This window comes from Musca autumnalis, unplaced genomic scaffold (assembly GCF_047663935.1).
Source record: "Musca autumnalis isolate F117 unplaced genomic scaffold, ASM4766393v1 scaffold_581, whole genome shotgun sequence".
In the NCBI taxonomy this organism is placed as follows: Eukaryota; Metazoa; Arthropoda; class Insecta; order Diptera; family Muscidae; genus Musca; species Musca autumnalis.
Window position 1 is genome coordinate 1 of NW_027412179.1, and position 22,773 is coordinate 22,773.

At 31.2% G+C, this 22,773-nt stretch overlaps 1 protein-coding gene across 1 annotated transcript; it reads left to right on the forward strand.

The window, feature by feature from the left end:
- Positions 1 to 19,878: 19,878 nt before the first annotated feature.
- LOC141388105 (uncharacterized) lies at positions 19,879 to 20,342 on the forward strand (the record flags this gene model as incomplete). Its single annotated transcript, XM_073958150.1, has 1 exon — positions 19,879 to 20,342. A coding segment is annotated over one exon (464 nt), but the record flags the coding sequence as incomplete, so codon positions are not given.
- Between the last annotated feature and the right edge of the window lie 2,431 nt (positions 20,343 to 22,773).

The window sequence follows — 22,773 nt, forward strand, 5'->3', positions numbered from 1 at the left end:
CCGAAACTAGAAGAGATGGAGCAAATCTGGCAAAAATTCGAGATCATTTTTATAAAAAATTCAAGTTCAACTTCATTTTTATAAAAGTCGCGATATCTCCGAAACTAGAAGAGATGGAGCAAATCTGGCAAAAATTCGAGATCATTTTTATAAAAAATTCAAGTTCAACTTCATTTTTATAAAAGTCGCGATATCTCCGAAACTAGAAGAGATGGAGCAAATCTGGCAAAAATTCGAGATCATTTTTATAAAAAATTCAAGTTCAACTTCATTTTTATAAAAGTCGCCATATCTCCGAAACTAGAAGAGATAGAGCAAATCTGGCAAAAATTCGAGATCATTTTTATAAAAAATTCAAGTTCAACTTCATTTTTATAAAAGTCGCGATATCTCCGAAACTAGAAGAGATGGAGCAAATCTGGCAAAAATTCGAGATCATTTTATAAAAAATTCAAGTTCAACTTCATTTTTATAAAAGTCGCGATATCTCCGAAACTAGAAGAGATGGAGCAAATCTGGCAAAAATTCGAGATCATTTTTATAAAAAATTCAAGTTCAACTTCATTTTTATAAAAGTCGCCATATCTCCGAAACTAGAAGAGATAGAGCAAATCTGGCAAAAATTCGAGATCATTTTTATAAAAAATTCAAGTTCAACTTCATTTTTATAAAAGTCGCCATATCTCCGAAACTAGAAGAGATAGAGCAAATCTGGCAAAAATTCGAGATCATTTTTATAAAAATTCAAGTTCAACTTCATTTTTATAAAAGTCGCCATATCTCCGAAACTAGAAGAGATAGAGCAAATCTGGCAAAAATTCGAGATCATTTTTATAAAAAATTCAAGTTCAACTTCATTTTTATAAAAGTCGCGATATCTCCGAAACTAGAAGAGATGGAGCAAATCTGGCAAAAATTCGAGATCATTTTTATAAAAAATTCAAGTTCAACTTCATTTTTATAAAAGTCGCCATATCTCCGAAACTAGAAGAGATAGAGCAAATCTGGCAAAAATTCGAGATCATTTTTATAAAAAATTCAAGTTCAACTTCATTTTTATAAAAGTCGCGATATCTCCGAAACTAAAGAGATGGAGCAAATCTGGCAAAAATTCGAGATCATTACTTCATTTTTATAAAAGTCGCGATATGCTCCGAAACTAAAGAGATGGGAGCAAATCTGGCAAAAATTTCAGATCATTTTTATAAAAAATTCAAGTTCAACTTCATTTTTAAAAGTCGCCATATCTCCGAAACTAGAAGAGATAGAGCAAATCTGGCAAAAATTCGAGATTTTTAAAAAATTCAAGTTCAACTTCATTTTTATTAATTCAAGTTCAACTTCATTTTTATAAAAGTCGCGATATCTCCGAAACTAAAGAGATGGAGCAAATCTGGCAAAAATTCGAGATCATTTTTATAAAAAATTCAAGTTCAACTTCATTTTTATAAAAGTCGCCATATCTCCGAAACTAGAAGAGATAGAGCAAATCTGGCAAAAATTCGAGATCATTTTATAAAAAATTCAAGTTCAACTTCATTTTTATAAAAGTCGCGATATCTCCGAAACTAGAAGAGATAGAGCAAATCTGGCAAAATTCGAGATCATTTTTATAAAAAATTCAAGTTCCAACTTCATTTTTATAAAAGTCGCGATATCTCCGAAACTAGAAGAGATGGAGCAAATCTGGCAAAAATTCGAGATCATTTTTAATAAAAAATTCACGCAAGTTCAACTTCATTTTTATAAAAGTCGCGATATCTCCGAAACTAAAGATATGGAGCAAATCTGGCAAAATTCGAGATCATTTTTATAAAAAATTCAAGTTCAACTTCATTTTTATAAAAGTCGCCATATCTCCGAAACTAGAAGAGATAGAGCAAATCTGGCAAAAATTCGAGATCATTTTTATAAAAAATTCAAGTTCAACTTCATTTTTATAAAAGTCGCGATATCTCCGAAACTAGAAGAGATAGAGCAAATCTGGCAAAAATTCGAGATCATTTTTATAAAAAATTCAAGTTCAACTTCATTTTTATAAAAGTCGCGATATCTCCGAAACTAGAAGAGATGGAGCAAATCTGGCAAAAATTCGAGATCATTTTTATAAAAAATTCAAGTTCAACTTCATTTTTATAAAAGTCGCCATATCTCCGAAACTAGAAGAGATAGAGCAAATCTGGCAAAAATTCGAGATCATTTTTATAAAAAATTCAAGTTCAACTTCATTTTTATAAAAGTCGCCATATCTCCGAAACTAGAAGAGATAGAGCAAATCTGGCAAAAATTCGAGATCATTTTTATAAAAAATTCAAGTTCAACTTCATTTTTATAAAAGTCGCGATATCTCCGAAACTAGAAGAGATAGAGCAAATCTGGCAAAAATTCGAGATCATTTTTATAAAAAATTCAAGTTCAACTTCATTTTTATAAAAGTCGCGATATCTCCGAAACTAGAAGAGATGGAGCAAATCTGGCAAAAATTCGAGATCATTTTTATAAAAAATTCAAGTTCAACTTCATTTTTATAAAAGTCGCCATATCTCCGAAACTAGAAGAGATGGAGCAAATCTGGCAAAAATTCGAGATCATTTTTATAAAAAATTCAAGTTCAACTTCATTTTTATAAAAGTCGCGATATCTCCGAAACTAGAAGAGATAGAGCAAATCTGGCAAAAATTCGAGATCATTTTTATAAAAAATTCAAGTTCAACTTCATTTTTATAAAAGTCGCCATATCTCCGAAACTAGAAGAGATGGAGCAAATCTGGCAAAAATTCGAGATCATTTTTATAAAAAATTCAAGTTCAACTTCATTTTTATAAAAGTCGCGATATCTCCGAAACTAGAAGAGATGGAGCAAATCTGGCAAAAATTCGAGATCATTTTTATAAAAAATTCAAGTTCAACTTCATTTTTATAAAAGTCGCCATATCTCCGAAACTAGAAGAGATAGAGCAAATCTGGCAAAAATTCGAGATCATTTTTATAAAAAATTCAAGTTCAACTTCATTTTTATAAAAGTCGCCATATCTCCGAAACTAGAAGAGATAGAGCAAATCTGGCAAAAATTCGAGATCATTTTTATAAAAAATTCAAGTTCAACTTCATTTTTATAAAAGTCGCGATATCTCCGAAACTAGAAGAGATAGAGCAAATCTGGCAAAAATTCGAGATCATTTTTATAAAAAATTCAAGTTCAACTTCATTTTTATAAAAGTCGCGATATCTCCGAAACTAGAAGAGATAGAGCAAATCTGGCAAAAATTCGAGATCATTTTTATAAAAAATTCAAGTTCAACTTCATTTTTATAAAAGTCGCGATATCTCCGAAACTAGAAGAGATGGAGCAAATCTGGCAAAAATTCGAGATCATTTTTATAAAAAATTCAAGTTCAACTTCATTTTTATAAAAGTCGCCATATCTCCGAAACTAGAAGAGATAGAGCAAATCTGGCAAAAATTCGAGATCATTTTTATAAAAAATTCAAGTTCAACTTCATTTTTATAAAAGTCGCCATATCTCCGAAACTAAAAGAGATAGAGCAAATCTGGCAAAAATTCGAGATCATTTTTATAAAAAATTCAAGTTCAACTTCATTTTTATAAAAGTCGCGATATCTCCAAAACTAGAAGAGATAGAGCAAATCTGGCAAAAATTCGAGATCATTTTTATAAAAAATTCAAGTTCAACTTCATTTTTATAAAAGTCGCGATATCTCCGAAACTAGAAGAGATAGAGCAAATCTGGCAAAAATTCGAGATCATTTTTATAAAAAATTCAAGTTCAACTTCATTTTTATAAAAGTCGCCATATCTCCGAAACTAGAAGAGATAGAGCAAATCTGGCAAAAATTCGAGATCATTTTTATAAAAAATTCAAGTTCAACTTCATTTTTATAAAAGTCGCGATATCTCCGAAACTAGAAGAGATGGAGCAAATCTGGCAAAAATTCGAGATCATTTTTATAAAAAATGCAAGTTCAACTTCATTTTTATAAAAGTCGCCATATCTGCGAAACTAGAAGAGATAGAGCAAATCTGGCAAAAATTCGAGATCATTTTTATAAAAAATTCAAGTTCAACTTCATTTTTATAAAAGTCGCGATATCTCCGAAACTAGAAGAGATAGAGCAAATCTGGCAAAAATTCGAGATAATTTTTATAAAAAATTCAAGTTCAACTTCATTTTTATAAAAGTCGCCATATCTCCGAAACTAGAAGAGATAGAGCAAATCTGGCAAAAATTCGAGATCATTTTTATAAAAAATTCAAGTTCAACTTCATTTTTATAAAAGTCGCGATATCTCCGAAACTAGAAGAGATGGAGCAAATCTGGCAAAAATTCGAGATCATTTTTATAAAAAATTCAAGTTCAACTTCATTTTTATAAAAGTCGCGATATCTCCGAAACTAGAAGAGTTAGAGCAAATCTGGCAAAAATTCGAGATCATTTTTATTAAAAATTCAAGTTCAACTTCATTTTTATAAAAGTCGCGATATCTCCGAAACTAGAAGAGATGGAGCAAATCTGGCAAAAATTCGAGATCATTTTTATTAAAAATTCAAGTTCAACTTCATTTTTATAAAAGTCGCGATATCTCCGAAACTAGAAGAGATGGAGCAAATCTGGCAAAAATTCGAGATCATTTTTATAAAAAATTCAAGTTCAACTTCATTTTTATAAAAGTCGCGATATCTCCGAAACTAGAAGAGATAAAGCAAATCTGGCAAAAATTCGAGATCATTTTAATAAAAGTCGCGATATCTCCGAAACTAGAAGAGATAGAGCAAATCTGGCAAAAATTCGATATAATTTTTAAAAAAAATTTGAGTTCAACTTCATTTTTATAAAAGTCGCGATATCTCCGAAACTAGAAGAGATGGAGCAAATCTGGCAAAAATTCGATATCATTTTTATAAAAAATTCAAGTTCAACTTCATTTTTATAAAAGTCGCGATATCTCCGAAACTAGAAGAGATAAAGCAAATCTGGCAAAAATTCGAGATCATTTTTATAAAAAATTCAAGTTCAACTTCATTTTTATAAAAGTCGCGATATCTCCGAAACTAGAAGAGATAGAGCAAATCTGGCAAAAATTCGAGATCATTTTAATAAAAGTCGCGATATCTCCAAAACTAGAAGAGATAGAGCAAATCTGGCAAAAATTCGAGATCATTTTTATAAAAAATTCAAGTTCAACTTAATTTTTATAAAAGTCGCGATATCTCCGAAACTAGAAGAGATAGAGCAAATCTGGCAAAAATTCGAGATCATTTTAATAAAAGTCGCGATATCTCCGAAACTAGAAGAGATAGAGCAAATCTGGCAAAAATTCGAGATCATTTTTATAAAAAATTCAAGTTCAACTTCATTTTTATAAAAGTCGCGATATCTCAGAAACTAGAAGAGATAGAGCAAATCTGGCAAAAATTCGATATAATTTTTAAAAAAAATTTGAGTTCAACTTCATTTTTATAAAAGTCGCAATATCTCCGAAACTAGAAGAGATGGAGCAAATCTGGCAAAAATTCGAGATCATTTTTATAAAAAATTCAAGTTCAACTTCATTTTTATAAAAGTCGCGATATCTCCGAAACTAGAAGAGATAGAGCAAATCTGGCAAAAATTCGAGATCATTTTTATAAAAAATTCAAGTTCAACTTCATTTTTATAAAAGTCGCGATATCTCAGAAACTAGAAGAGATAGAGCAAATCTGGCAAAAATTCGATATAATTTTTAAAAAAAATTTGAGTTCAACTTAATTTTTATAAAAGTCGCGATATCTCCGAAACTAGAAGAGATGGAGCAAATCTGGCAAAAAATCGATATCATTTTTATAAAAAATTCAAGTTCAACTTCATTTTTATAAAAGTCGCGATATCTCCGAAACTAGAAAAGATGGAGCAAATCTGGCAAAAATTCGAGATCATTTTTATTAAAAATTCAAGTTCAACTTAATTTTTATAAAAGTCGCGATATCTCCGAAACTAGAAGAGATGGAGCAAATCTGGCAAAAATTCGAGATCATTTTTATAAAAAATTCAAGTTCAACTTCATTTTTATAAAAGTCGCGATATCTCCGAAACTAGAAGAGATAGAGCAAATCTGGCAAAAATTCGAGATCATTTTAATAAAAGTCGCGATATCTCCGAAACTAGAAGAGATAGAGCAAATCTGGCAAAAATTCGAGATCATTTTTATAAAAAATTCAAGTTCAACTTCATTTTTATATAAGTCGCGATATCTCCGAAACTAGAAGAGATAGAGCAAATCTGGCAAAAATTCGATATAATTTTTAAAAAAAATTTGAGTTCAACTTCATTTTTATAAAAGTCGCGATATCTCCGAAACTAGAAGAGATGGAGCAAATCTGGCAAAAATTCGATATCATTTTTATAAAAAATTCAAGTTCAACTTCATTTTTATAAAAGTCGCGATATCTCCGAAACTAGAAGAGATGGAGCAAATCTGGCAAAAATTCGATATCATTTTTATAAAAAATTCAAGTTCAACTTCATTTTAATAAAAGTCGCGATATCTCCGAAACTAGAAGAGATAGAGCAAATCTGGCAAAAATTCGAGATCATTTTTATAAAAAAATTCAAGCTCAACTTCATTTTTATAAAAGTCGCGATATCTCCGAAACTAGAAGAGATAGAGCAAATCTGGCAAAAATTCGAGATCATTTTTATAAAAAATTCAAGTTCATCTTCATTTTTATAAAAGTCGCGATATCTCCGAAACTAGAAGAGATAGAGCAAATCTGGCAAAAATTCGAGATCATTTTTATAAAAAATTCAAGTTCAACTTCATTTTTATAAAAGTCGCCATATCTCCGAAACTAGAAGAGATAGAGCAAATCTGGCAAAAATTCAAGATAATTTTTATAAAAAATTCAAGTTCAACTTCATTTTTATAAAAGTCGCGATATCTCCGAAACTAAAGAGATGGAGCAAATCTGGCAAAAATTCGAGATCATTTTTATAAAAAATTCAAGTTCAACTTCATTTTTATAAAGTCGCCATATCTCCGAAACTAGAAGAGATAGAGCAAATCTGGCAAAAATTCGAGATCATTTTTATAAAAAATTCAAGTTCAACTTCATTTTTATAAAAGTCGCGATATCTCCGAAACTAGAAGAGATAGAGCAAATCTGGCAAAAATTCGAGATCAAAAAATTCGAGATCAAAAATTCAAGTTCAACTTCATTTTTATAAAAGTCGCGATATCTCCGAAACTAGAAGAGATGGAGCAAATCTGGCAAAAATTCGAGATCATTTTTATAAAAAATTTAAGTTCAACTTCATTTTTATAAAAGTCGCGATATCTCCGAAACTAGAAGAGATGGAGCAAATCTGGCAAAAATTCGAGATCATTTTTATAAAAATTTCAAGTTCAACTTCATTTTTATAAAAGTCGCGATATCTCCGAAACTAGAAGAGATGGAGCAAATCTGGCAAAAATTCGAGATCATTTTTATAAAAAATTCAAGTTCAACTTCATTTTTATAAAAGTCGCCATATCTCCGAAACTAGAAGAGATAGAGCAAATCTGGCAAAAATTCGAGATCATTTTTATAAAAAATTCAAGTTCAACTTCATTTTTATAAAAGTCGCCATATCTCCGAAACTAGAAGAGATAGAGCAAATCTGGCAAAAATTCGAGATCATTTTTATAAAAAATTCAAGTTCAACTTCATTTTTATAAAAGTCGCGATATCTCCGAAACTAGAAGAGATGGAGCAGATCTGGCAAAAATTCGAAATCATTTTTATAAAAAATTCAAGTTCAACTTCATTTTTATAAAAGTCGCCATATCTCCGAAACTAGAAGAGATAGAGCAAATATGGCAAAAATTCGAGATCATTTTTATAAAAAATTCAAGTTCAACTTCATTTTTATAAAAGTCGCCATATCTCCGAAACTAGAAGAGATAGAGCAAATCTGGCAAAAATTCGAGATCATTTTTATAAAAAATTCAAGTTCAACTTCATTTTTATAAAAGTCGCGATATCTCCGAAACTAGAAGAGATAGAGCAAATCTGGCAAAAATTCGAGATCATTTTTATAAAAAATTCAAGTTCAACTTCATTTTTATAAAAGTCGCGATATCTCCGAAACTAGAAGAGATGGAGCAAATCTGGCAAAAATTCGAGATCATTTTTATAAAAAATTCAAGTTCAACTTCATTTTTATAAAAGTCGCGATATCTCCGAAACTAGAAGAGATGGAGCAAATCTGGCAAAAATTCGAGATCATTTTTATAAAATCAAGTTCAACTTCATTTTTATAAAAGTCGCCATATCTCCGAAACTAGAAGAGATGGAGCAAATCTGGCAAAAATTCGAGATCATTTTTATAAAAAATTCAAGTTCAACTTCATTTTTATAAAAGTCGCGATATCTCCGAAACTAGAAGAGATGGAGCAAATCTGGCAAAAATTCGAGATCATTTTTATAAAAAATTCAAGTTCAACTTCATTTTTATAAAAGTCGCCATATCTCCGAAACTAGAAGAGATAGAGCAAATCTGGCAAAAATTCGAGATCATTTTTATAAAAAATTCAAGTTCAACTTCATTTTTATAAAAGTCGCGATATCTCCGAAACTAGAAGAGATGGAGCAAATCTGGCAAAAATTCGAGATCATTTTTATAAAAAATTCAAGTTCAACTTCATTTTTATAAAAGTCGCGATATCTCCGAAACTAGAAGAGATGGAGCAAATCTGGCAAAAATTCGAGATCATTTTTATAAAAAATTCAAGTTCAACTTCATTTTTATAAAAGTCGCCATATCTCCGAAACTAGAAGAGATAGAGCAAATCTGGCAAAAATCGAAACAGAAGAGATGGAGCAAATCTGAATTCGAGATCATTTTTATAAAAAATTCAAGTTACAACTTCATTTTAAATCGCCATATCTCCGAAACTAGAAGAGATAGAGCTAACTGGCAAAAATAAAAAATTCAAGTTACAACTCATTTTTATAAAAGCCGATGATCTCGGAAAACTAGAAGAGATGGAGCAAATCTGGCAAAAATTCGAGATCATTTTTATAAAAAATTCAAGTTCAACTTCATTTTTATAAAGTCGCCATATCTCCGAAACTAGAAGAGATAGAGCAAATCTGGCAAAAATTCGAGATCATTTTTATAAAAATTCAAGTTCAACTTCATTTTTATAAAAGTCGCGATATCTCCGAAACTAGAAGAGATGGAGCAAATCTGGCAAAAATTCGAGATCATTTTTATAAAAAATTCAAGTTCAACTTCATTTTTATAAAAGTCGCCATATCTCCGAAACTAGAAGAGATAGAGCAATCTGGCAAAAATTCGAGATCATTTTTATAAAAAATTCAAGTTCAACTTCATTTTTATAAAAGTCGCGATATCTCCGAAACTAGAAGAGATGGAGCAAATCTGGCAAAAATTCGAGATCATTTTTATAAAAAATTCAAGTTCAACTTCATTTTTATAAAAGTCGCCATATCTCCGAAACTAGAAGAGATAGAGCAAATCTGGCAAAAATTCGAGATCATTTTTATAAAAAATTCAAGTTCAACTTCATTTTTATAAAAGTCGCGATATCTCCGAAACTAGAAGAGATGGAGCAAATCTGGCAAAAATTCGAGATCATTTTTATAAAAAATTCAAGTTCAACTTCATTTTTATAAAAGTCGCCATATCTCCGAAACTAGAAGAGATAGAGCAAATCTGGCAAAAATTCGAGATCATTTTTATAAAAATTCAAGTTCAACTTCATTTTTATAAAAGTCGCGATATCTCCGAAACTAGAAGAGATGGAGCAAATCTGGCAAAAATTCGAGATCATTTTTATAAAAAATTCAAGTTCAACTTCATTTTTATAAAAGTCGCGATATCTCCGAAACTAGAAGAGATAGAGCAAATCTGGCAAAAATTCGAGATCATTTTTATAAAAAATTCAAGTTCAACTTCATTTTTATAAAAGTCGCGATATCTCCGAAACTAGAAGAGATGGAGCAAATCTGGCAAAAATTCGAGATCATTTTTATAAAAAATTCAAGTTCAACTTCATTTTTATAAAAGTCGCGATATCTCCGAAACTAGAAGAGATAGAGCAAATCTGGCAAAAATTCGAGATCATTTTTATAAAAAATTCAAGTTCAACTTCATTTTTATAAAAGTCGCGATATCTCCGAAACTAGAAGAGATAGAGCAAATCTGGCAAAAATTCGAGATCATTTTTATAAAAAATTCAAGTTCAACTTCATTTTTATAAAAGTCGCGATATCTCCGAAACTAGAAGAGATGGAGCAAATCTGGCAAAAATTCGAGATCATTTTTATAAAAAATTCAAGTTCAACTTCATTTTTATAAAAGTCGCCGATATCTCCGAAACTAGAAGAGATGGAGCAAATCTGGCAAAAATTCGAGATCATTTTTATAAAAAATTCAAGTTCAACTTCATTTTTATAAAAGTCGCGATATCTCCGAAACTAGAAGAGATGGAGCAAATCTGGCAAAAATTCGAGATCATTTTTATAAAAAATTCAAGTTCAACTTCATTTTTATAAAAGTCGCCATATCTCCGAAACTAGAAGAGATGGAGCAAATCTGGCAAAAATTCGAGATCATTTTTATAAAAAATTCAAGTTCAACTTCATTTTTATAAAAGTCGCGATATCTCCGAAACTAGAAGAGATGGAGCAAATCTGGCAAAAATTCGAGATCATTTTTATAAAAAATTCAAGTTCAACTTCATTTTTATAAAAGTCGCCATATCTCCGAAACTAGAAGAGATGGAGCAAATCTGGCAAAAATTCGAGATCATTTTTATAAAAAATTCAAGTTCAACTTCATTTTTATAAAAGTCGCGATATCTCCGAAACTAGAAGAGATGGAGCAAATCTGGCAAAAATTCGAGATCATTTTTATAAAAAATTCAAGTTCAACTTCATTTTTATAAAAGTCGCCATATCTCCGAAACTAGAAGAGATGGAGCAAATCTGGCAAAAATTCGAGATCATTTTATAAAAAATTCAAGTTCAACTTCATTTTTATAAAAGTCGCGATATCTCCGAAACTAGAAGAGATAGAGCAAATCTGGCAAAAATTCGAGATCATTTTTATAAAAAATTCAAGTTCAACTTCATTTTTATAAAAGTCGCGATATCTCCGAAACTAGAAGAGATAGAGCAAATCTGGCAAAAATTCGAGATCATTTTTATAAAAAATTCAAGTTCAACTTCATTTTTATAAAAGTCGCCATATCTCCGAAACTAGAAGAGATGGAGCAAATCTGGCAAAAATTCGAGATCATTTTTATAAAAAATTCAAGTTCAACTTCATTTTTATAAAAGTCGCCGATATCTCCGAAACTAGAGAGATGGAGCAAATCTGGCAAAAATTCGAGATCATTTTTATAAAAAATTCAAGTTCAACTTCATTTTTATAAAAGTCGCCATATCTCCGAAACTAGAAGAGATAGAGCAAATCTGGCAAAAATTCGAGATCATTTTTATAAAAAATTCAAGTTCAACTTCATTTTTATAAAAGTCGCGATATCTCCGAAACTAGAAGAGATAGAGCAAATCTGGCAAAAATTCGAGATCATTTTTATAAAAAATTCAAGTTCAACTTCATTTTTATAAAAGTCGCCATATCTCCGAAACTAGAAGAGATAGAGCAAATCTGGCAAAAATTCGAGATCATTTTTATAAAAAATTCAAGTTCAACTTCATTTTTATAAAAGTCGCCATATCTCCGAAACTAGAAGAGATAGAGCAAATCTGGCAAAAATTCGAGATCATTTTTATAAAAAATTCAAGTTCAACTTCATTTTTATAAAAGTCGCCATATCTCCGAAACTAGAAGAGATAGAGCAAATCTGGCAAAAATTCGAGATCATTTTTATAAAAAATTCAAGTTCAACTTCATTTTTATAAAAGTCGCGATATCTCCGAAACTAGAAGAGATAGAGCAAATCTGGCAAAAATTCGAGATCATTTTTATAAAAAATTCAAGTTCAACTTCATTTTTATAAAAGTCGCCATATCTCCGAAACTAGAAGAGATAGAGCAAATCTGGCAAAAATTCGAGATCATTTTTATAAAAAATTCAAGTTCAACTTCATTTTTATAAAAGTCGCGATATCTCCGAAACTAGAAGAGATAGAGCAAATCTGGCAAAAATTCGAGATCATTTTTATAAAAAATTCAAGTTCAACTTCATTTTTATAAAAGTCGCGATATCTCCGAAACTAGAAGAGATAGAGCAAATCTGGCAAAAATTCGAGATCATTTTTATAAAAAATTCAAGTTCAACTTCATTTTTATAAAAGTCGCGATATCTCCGAAACTAGAAGAGATGGAGCAAATCTGGCAAAAATTCGAGATCATTTTTATAAAAAATTCAAGTTCAACTTCATTTTTATAAAAGTCGCCATATCTCCGAAACTAGAAGAGATAGAGCAAATCTGGCAAAAATTCGAGATCATTTTTATAAAAAATTCAAGTTCAACTTCATTTTTATAAAAGTCGCCATATCTCCGAAACTAGAAGAGATAGAGCAAATCTGGCAAAAATTCGAGATCATTTTTATAAAAAATTCAAGTTCAACTTCATTTTTATAAAAGTCGCGATATCTCCGAAACTAGAAGAGATAGAGCAAATCTGGCAAAAATTCGAGATCATTTTTATAAAAAATTCAAGTTCAACTTCATTTTTATAAAAGTCGCGATATCTCCGAAACTAGAAGAGATGGAGCAAATCTGGCAAAAATTCGAGATCATTTTTATAAAAAATTCAAGTTCAACTTCATTTTTATAAAAGTCGCCATATCTCCGAAACTAGAAGAGATAGAGCAAATCTGGCAAAAATTCGAGATCATTTTTATAAAAAATTCAAGTTCAACTTCATTTTTATAAAAGTCGCCATATCTCCGAAACTAAAAGAGATAGAGCAAATCTGGCAAAAATTCGAGATCATTTTTATAAAAAATTCAAGTTCAACTTCATTTTTATAAAAGTCGCGATATCTCCAAAACTAGAAGAGATAGAGCAAATCTGGCAAAAATTCGAGATCATTTTTATAAAAAATTCAAGTTCAACTTCATTTTTATAAAAGTCGCGATATCTCCGAAACTAGAAGAGATAGAGCAAATCTGGCAAAAATTCGAGATCATTTTTATAAAAAATTCAAGTTCAACTTCATTTTTATAAAAGTCGCCATATCTCCGAAACTAGAAGAGATAGAGCAAATCTGGCAAAAATTCGAGATCATTTTTATAAAAAATTCAAGTTCAACTTCATTTTTATAAAAGTCGCGATATCTCCGAAACTAGAAGAGATGGAGCAAATCTGGCAAAAATTCGAGATCATTTTTATAAAAAATTCAAGTTCAACTTCATTTTTATAAAAGTCGCGATATCTCCGAAACTAGAAGAGTTAGAGCAAATCTGGCAAAAATTCGAGATCATTTTTATTAAAAATTCAAGTTCAACTTCATTTTTATAAAAGTCGCGATATCTCCGAAACTAGAAGAGATGGAGCAAATCTGGCAAAAATTCGAGATCATTTTTATTAAAAATTCAAGTTCAACTTCATTTTTATAAAAGTCGCGATATCTCCGAAACTAGAAGAGATGGAGCAAATCTGGCAAAAATTCGAGATCATTTTTATAAAAAATTCAAGTTCAACTTCATTTTTATAAAAGTCGCGATATCTCCGAAACTAGAAGAGATAAAGCAAATCTGGCAAAAATTCGAGATCATTTTAATAAAAGTCGCGATATCTCCGAAACTAGAAGAGATAGAGCAAATCTGGCAAAAATTCGATATAATTTTTAAAAAAAATTTGAGTTCAACTTCATTTTTATAAAAGTCGCGATATCTCCGAAACTAGAAGAGATGGAGCAAATCTGGCAAAAATTCGATATCATTTTTATAAAAAATTCAAGTTCAACTTCATTTTTATAAAAGTCGCGATATCTCCGAAACTAGAAGAGATAAAGCAAATCTGGCAAAAATTCGAGATCATTTTTATAAAAAATTCAAGTTCAACTTCATTTTTATAAAAGTCGCGATATCTCCGAAACTAGAAGAGATAGAGCAAATCTGGCAAAAATTCGAGATCATTTTAATAAAAGTCGCGATATCTCCAAAACTAGAAGAGATAGAGCAAATCTGGCAAAAATTCGAGATCATTTTTATAAAAAATTCAAGTTCAACTTAATTTTTATAAAAGTCGCGATATCTCCGAAACTAGAAGAGATAGAGCAAATCTGGCAAAAATTCGAGATCATTTTAATAAAAGTCGCGATATCTCCGAAACTAGAAGAGATAGAGCAAATCTGGCAAAAATTCGAGATCATTTTTATAAAAAATTCAAGTTCAACTTCATTTTTATAAAAGTCGCGATATCTCAGAAACTAGAAGAGATAGAGCAAATCTGGCAAAAATTCGATATAATTTTTAAAAAAAATTTGAGTTCAACTTCATTTTTATAAAAGTCGCAATATCTCCGAAACTAGAAGAGATGGAGCAAATCTGGCAAAAATTCGAGATCATTTTTATAAAAAATTCAAGTTCAACTTCATTTTTATAAAAGTCGCGATATCTCCGAAACTAGAAGAGATAGAGCAAATCTGGCAAAAATTCGAGATCATTTTTATAAAAAATTCAAGTTCAACTTCATTTTTATAAAAGTCGCGATATCTCAGAAACTAGAAGAGATAGAGCAAATCTGGCAAAAATTCGATATAATTTTTAAAAAAAATTTGAGTTCAACTTCATTTTTATAAAAGTCGCAATATCTCCGAAACTAGAAGAGATGGAGCAAATCTGGCAAAAATTCGAGATCATTTTTATAAAAAATTCAAGTTCAACTTCATTTTTATAAAAGTCGCGATATCTCCGAAACTAGAAGAGATAGAGCAAATCTGGCAAAAATTCGAGATCATTTTTATAAAAAATTCAAGTTCAACTTCATTTTTATAAAAGTCGCGATATCTCAGAAACTAGAAGAGATAGAGCAAATCTGGCAAAAATTCGATATAATTTTTAAAAAAAATTTGAGTTCAACTTCATTTTTATAAAAGTCGCGATATCTCCGAAACTAGAAGAGATGGAGCAAATCTGGCAAAAATTCGATATCATTTTTATAAAAAATTCAAGTTCAACTTCATTTTTATAAAAGTCGCGATATCTCCGAAACTAGAAAAGATGGAGCAAATCTGGCAAAAATTCGAGATCATTTTTATTAAAAATTCAAGTTCAACTTAATTTTTATAAAAGTCGCGATATCTCCGAAACTAGAAGAGATGGAGCAAATCTGGCAAAAATTCGAGATCATTTTTATAAAAAATTCAAGTTCAACTTCATTTTTATAAAAGTCGCGATATCTCCGAAACTAGAAGAGATAGAGCAAATCTGGCAAAAATTCGAGATCATTTTAATAAAAGTCGCGATATCTCCGAAACTAGAAGAGATAGAGCAAATCTGGCAAAAATTCGAGATCATTTTTATAAAAAATTCAAGTTCAACTTCATTTTTATATAAGTCGCGATATCTCCGAAACTAGAAGAGATAGAGCAAATCTGGCAAAAATTCGATATAATTTTTAAAAAAAATTTGAGTTCAACTTCATTTTTATAAAAGTCGCGATATCTCCGAAACTAGAAGAGATGGAGCAAATCTGGCAAAAATTCGATATCATTTTTATAAAAAATTCAAGTTCAACTTCATTTTTATAAAAGTCGCGATATCTCCGAAACTAGAAGAGATGGAGCAAATCTGGCAAAAATTCGATATCATTTTTATAAAAAATTCAAGTTCAACTTCATTTTAATAAAAGTCGCGATATCTCCGAAACTAGAAGAGATAGAGCAAATCTGGCAAAAATTCGAGATCATTTTTATAAAAAAATTCAAGCTCAACTTCATTTTTATAAAAGTCGCGATATCTCCGAAACTAGAAGAGATAGAGCAAATCTGGCAAAAATTCGAGATCATTTTAATAAAAGTCGCGATATCTCCGAAACTAGAAGAGATAGAGCAAATCTGGCAAAATTCGAGATCATTTTTATAAAAAAATTCAAGTTCAACTTCATTTTAATAAAAGTCGCGATATCTCCGAAACTAGAAGAGATAGAGCAAATCTGGCAAAAATTCGAGATCATTTTAATAAAAGTCGCGATATCTCCGAAACTAGAAGAGATAGAGCAAATCTGGCAAAAATTCGAGATCATTTTTATAAAAAAAATTCAAGTTCAACTTCATTTTTATAAAAGTCGCGATATCTCCGAAACTTGAAGAGATAGAGAAAATCTGGCAAAAATTCGAGATCATTTTTATAAAAGTCGCGATATCTCCGAAACTAGAAGAGATAGAGCAAATCTGACAAAAATTCGAGATCATTTTTATAAAAAATTCAAGTTCAACTTCATTTTTATAAAAGTCGCGATATCTCCGAAACTAGAAGAGATGGAGCAAATCTGGCAAAAATTCGATATCATTTTATAAAAGTCGCGATATCTCCGAAACTAGAAGAGATAGAGCAAATCTGACAAAAATTCGAGATCATTTTTATAAAAGTCGCGATATCTCCGAAACTAGAAGAGATAGAGCAAATCTAGACAAAACAAAAAGTCGCGATATCTCCGAAACTAGAAGAGATAGAGCAAATCTGGCAAAAATTCGAGATCATTTTTATAAAAAATTCAAGTTCAACTTCATTTTTATAAAAGTAGCGATATCTCCGAAACTAGAAGAGATAGAGCAAATCCGGCAAAAATTCGAGATCATTTTTATAAAAGTCGCGATATCTCCGAAACTAGAAGAGATAGAGCAAATCTGGCAAAAATTCGAGATCATTGTTATAAAAAATTCAAGTTCAACTTCATTTTTATAAAAGTCGCGATATCTCCGAAACTAGAAGAGATAGAGCAAATCCGGCAAAAATTCGAGATCATTTTTATAAAAGTCGCGATATCTCCGAAACTAGAAGAGATAGAGCAAATCTGACAAAAATTCGAGATCATTTTTATAAAAGTCGCGATATCTCCGAAACTTGAAGAGATAGAGCAAATCTATACAAAAAAAAAGTCGTGATATCTCCGAAACTAGAAGAGATAGAGCAAATCTGGCAAAAATTCGAGATCATTTTTATAAAAAATTCAAGTTCAACTTCATTTTGATGAAAGTCGCGATATCTCCGAAACTAGAAGAGATAGAGCAAATCTGGCAAAAATTCGAGATCATTTTTATAAAAAATTCAAGTTCAACTTCATTTTGATGAAAGTCGCGAAATCTCCGAAACTAGAAGAGATAGAGCAAATCTGGCAAAAATTCGAAATCATTGTTATAAAAAATTCAAGTTCAACTTCATTTTGATGAAAGTCGCGATATCTCCAAAACTAGAAGAGATAGAGCAAATCTGGCAAAAATTCGAGATCATTTTTATAAAAAATTCAAGTTCAACTTCATTTTGATGAAAGTCGCGATATCTCCGAAACTAGAAGAGATAGAGCAAATCTGGCAAAAATTCGAGATCATTTTTATAAAAAATTCAAGTTCAACTTCATTTTGATGAAAGTCGCGATATCTCCAAAACTAGAAGAGATAGAGCAAATCTGGCAAAAATTCGAGATCATTGTTATAAAAATTCAAGTTCAACTTCATTTTGATGAAAGTCGCGAAATCTCCGAAACTAGAAGAGATAGAGCAAATCTGGCAAAAATTCGAGATCATTTTTATAAAAAATTCAAGTTCAACTTCATTTTGATGAAAGTCGCGAAATCTCCGAAACTAGAAGAGATAGAGCAAATCTGGCAAAAATTCGAGATCATTTTTATAAAAGTAGCGATATCTCCGAAACTAGAAGAGATAGAGCAAATCTGGCAAAAATTCGAGATCATTGTTATAAAAAATTCAAGTTCAACTTCATTTTTATAAAAGTCGCGATATCTCAGAAACTAGAAGAGATAGAGCAAATCTGGCAAAAATTCGAGATCATTTTTATAAAAGTAGCGATATCTCCGAAACTAGAATCTCTTCTAGAGCAAATCTGGCAAAAATTCGAGATCATTGTTATAAAAAATTCAAGTTCAACTTCATTTTTATAAAAGTCGCGATATCTCCGAAACTAGAAGAGATAGAGCAAATCTGGCAAAAATTCGAGATCATTTTTATAAAAGTCGCGATATCTCCAAATTAGAAGAGATAGAGCAAATCTGACAAAAATTCGAGATCATTTTTATAAAAGTCGCGATATCTCCGAAACTAGAAGAGATAGAGCAAATCTGACAAAAATTCGAGATCATTTTTATAAAAGTCGCGATATCTCCGAAACTTGAAGAGATAGAGCAAATCTAGACAAAAAAAAGTCGTGATATCTCCGAAACTAGAAGAGATAGAGCAAATCTGGCAAAAATTCGAGATCATTTTTATAAAAGTCGCGATATCTCCGAAATTAGAAGAGATAGAGCAAATCTGGCAAAAATAAGAAATCATTTTTTATAAAAAATTCAAGTTCAACTTCATTTTTATAAAAGTCGCGATATCTCCGTGCGTCCAAGTTCAACTTCATTTTTATAAAAGTCGCGATATCTCCGAAACTAGAAGAAATAGAGCAAATCTGGCAAAAATTCGAGATCATTTTTTAAAAGTCGCGATATCTCCGAAACTAGAACAGATAGAGCAAATCTGGCAAAATTGTACAAAAATGATTACAACAGCAAAATGGAAACATTACTACAAGATAAAAACACATACAAAATCATAAGAAACGACCCAACCAACAAATTACAAAAAAAACAAACAATACTCTGGTTTCAGATCTCCATAAAAAAGGCTATATAAACCTTTTCGAAAAGAAAAAATTACAATGTTCTGCAGCAAACGCACCGCGAATTTACGGACTCCCCAAAGTCCACAAACCCAACGTACCGTTAAGGCCCATAGTTTCCTCTATTAATGTTCCCTGCTACCAATTATCCAAATTCCTGGGCCAAATACTAAAAAATCTAATATCACCCAAATACAACATAAAGAATTCCGCAGAACTCAAGAAAAATCTTCAGAACGTCAAACTTGCTAAAACGGATATATTAGTTTCATTTGACGTTGTATCCCTTTTCACTAATATTCCTGTTCATACTGCTATCAAACTTATAATGGAAAAATGGAGCAAAGTTACTAAATATACGGATATTCCCAGAAGCCTCTTTCTTCAAATTTTACAATTTTGCCTTAAGGACAACAATTATTTTACTTTTGACGACAAAATGTACAGTCAAATTTTCTGAATGCCCATGGGGAACCCCCTTTCCCCCACAATCGCGGATATAGTTCTAGATAACCTACTTGACGACACAATAGCTGAGCTACAACATAAGGAAATAAATATCAAATACATAGTCAAATATGTAGATGATATTTTAGCAATAATAAACAAGGACGATGCAGACGAAATTCTCAAAACATTCAACAAATATCACAACAAAATTCAATTTACACTAGAAGTAGAGAAGGAAGAATCAATACCGTATTTAGATGTCAAGCTAAAACGAGCTAATGATACAATAGTTTTTGACTGGTATAGTAAGGAGACCTCATCTGGAAGGATTATTAATTACCATGCAACACAACCGAAATCGCAAATTTTCAATACAGCAAAAAACTTAATATACCGAATTCTGAGTATTAGCGACAAACATTTTCACAACAAAAATATCGCAATAATAAAACATATATTAAGCAACAATAGTTTTCCAACAATAATCATCAACTCCCTCATAGAAGAAATCGCCAGCAAAATAAAAAGAGAAGAAGACAACAAAACCATAACTGACGAATTAAATACAACATTAAAACATTTTTACGGTTTAACCTACATCCCAGGCCTTTTCGATAATCAACAACTAAGAAAAATAATACCCAACAACAACGTTAGCTTTGCCTACAAACCAAACTCAACACTCAATGCAATATTCACAAACACAAAAGCACCCATCGACAAGCAACAACAAAACAACGTCGTGTACCAAATCAAATGCAAGGGTAATAACAACGACAAATGTAACCAAATCTACATAGGGACAACAAAAAGATCGTTAAACGTCAGAATGGGAGAACACAAGCTAGACATAGAGAAACAAAAAGAAACGACGGCACTAGCACAACATGCATTGAGTAAGGGCCACACACCTGATTTTGACAACGTCGTAATATTAGACAAAGAACGAAAAGAGAAGAAGAGACTGATGATAGAAAGTTTACGAATTCAACAAAACATAAGAAGGACGATGAACTTAAAAGAAGACACCGATAATATAAGCGCCAGTTACGGAGTTGCAATTTTGTAAACAGATGTGATATTAGTTTTTAATTCGTGTTTTTAGTTTATATGTTTGTTTAGTATAAACTTAATGTAACGCGTTTTATAAATAATATTGTAAGTTATAAGCTGTTTACATTATTTTGATGTTTTTGTTGTAATGCAAATTGTATAAATTTATTTATTTAAATAGACGAAGTCCCCTGAAGAAGTCGCCAAAAAAGTGACGAAACGTAGGGATGAAAAGCAATAATTCTTTTTGTTTTATTTGCTAAAACCATCGTAGGTCAAATAGCTAAAAAGCCTATAATAATATAAACAAATTTTGACCAACACAAACTACATAAAATTCGAGATCATTTTTATAAAAAATTCAAGTTCAACTTCATTTTTATAAAAGTCGCGATATCTCCGAAACTAGAAGAGATAGAGCAAATCTGGCAAAAATCCGAGATAATTTTTATAAAAGTAGAGATATCTCCGAAACTAGAAGAAATAGAGCAAATCTGGCAAAAATTCGAGATGATTTTTTTTATAAAAAATTCAAGTTCAACTTCATTTTTATAAAAGGCTAAAGAGGGTATTTACACTTTGATACGACCAAAAATGTGCCTCATCGAAATAATGGTTTTAGGCCCCAAGTATGTTTGTACGATATCCGTTTCAGACAATTTTGAGTCGATCTAGCAATATCTGTCTGTCTGCCTGTCTGGCTGGTGCGCACGATAACGCTCGAACGGATCAATCGATTCGGTTCAAATTTTAGGTATCGAAATATTATGTCCAGATTTGATTTAAGTTCCAAGATGGGCAATATCGGTCCACTCCTTCAGGTACCTCCCCCACAAAACTTCAAAAATGTTCAGAAAAATTGTCCGCACTATAACTCTTGAAGGGAGTAACCGAATTAGTCAATACTTTGCACATGGTGACATTTCTACCAGACATAGATGAGGTTCCAATATGGAGCCTATTGGTCCACTCTTTCGAGTACTTCCCACACAAAATTTTGCTTAAGTGCAGTTTAAGGCCTGCTTTCGAATCGCTTTGATTTTTGTTGCAGCCACTTGTATTCACTACCCCCATTACGACGATATATTTTTTTTAGGAGCAAGTCCATACTTCCTTAGAAATCAGCACGAAAACGGCAAACAACCCATATAATAATACTCTCGAACGGATCAACATATTTGGTTCAAATTTTAGGTCTTCCAATATTTTGTCCAAACTTAGTTTAAGTTCGAAGATAGATCATATCGGTCACTCCTTCCGGTACCTCCCCCACAAAGGTTCAAAAATTTTGTGGGCATGATAACTCTAGGAGGGAGTAACCGAAACTTTGCTATTGGTAATATTACTTTCAGGCATAGATTTGGTTCTAATATGGACTATATCGGTCCACTCATTTGGGTACCTCCCATACAGGATTTGGATCTTATTAATTTGTGATGCAGCAGGATGCACTTGCGGCCCTTGTTACGACGTTGTAATTTTGTTCGTGGGCAAGTCCAACTTCCTGAGATAATGACCCAAAAAGGTCCAGAAAATCCGACCGGCACCACCTTAACTGGCTAATGTGTAAGATAACCCTTTAAGAGAGAAATCGATTTAGCCCAAACTTTGTAAATTGAAAAGTAAAATTGTAATATGTATATTTAAATCCAGAAAATTAGGTACAAAATTTTTATACCCTATACCACAATGTGGAAAAGGGTATTATAAGTTTGTTTTGGTAAAAATGCATGTAACACCGCGAAATATTCGTCGGAGACCCCCAATGTGGTATACCAATCTTCATATCTCGACAAGATAAAGCGATTTTGAGATGTGTGTCCGTCCGCCTGTCCATTATGAATTGTAAACACGCTCCAGGCCGCAATTATGGACCGATCGTCACGAAATTTTGTATGGAGGTCGGGTTCAGATCAGAATAGATCCCTATTATTATTGGTGATGATCGTGAAATATTTAGCGGGTGAAATGGACCAAAAACATAATATTTAGCCAATTTTCTACCGGCTCTGTAGGTGTCAATAATAGTCCGATCAACGCGTAATTTTAAATAAGGTAAGAGTATATCACAAAGGAGAAGCTTGCAATTTGAGATGGCGATCGGATAATACTTAGAGGGTTAATACTTAGAGGTCGATATTTTCATCCTTGAGGACATATATGTTTCACAAAGTAGCCTACATATGGGAAAAAACTACTGACCTTTCCTCTGATGTAAATTGCAATAAAGTGTTTGCTAGATAACGGGCCTACTGCCTAATATATAATGGGTTCTGTTTAGAGAACCACTTTTTTATCCCATGCTACATATTGTCTCTCCAAAAGTTTATGTAACGCCACGAAATATTCGTCCTAGACCCCTTATTTGGTATGCCAAAATTCATATCTCGACGAGATAAAGCGATTTAGCGATGTGTGTCCGTCCATTAAAAATTGTAAACAAGCTT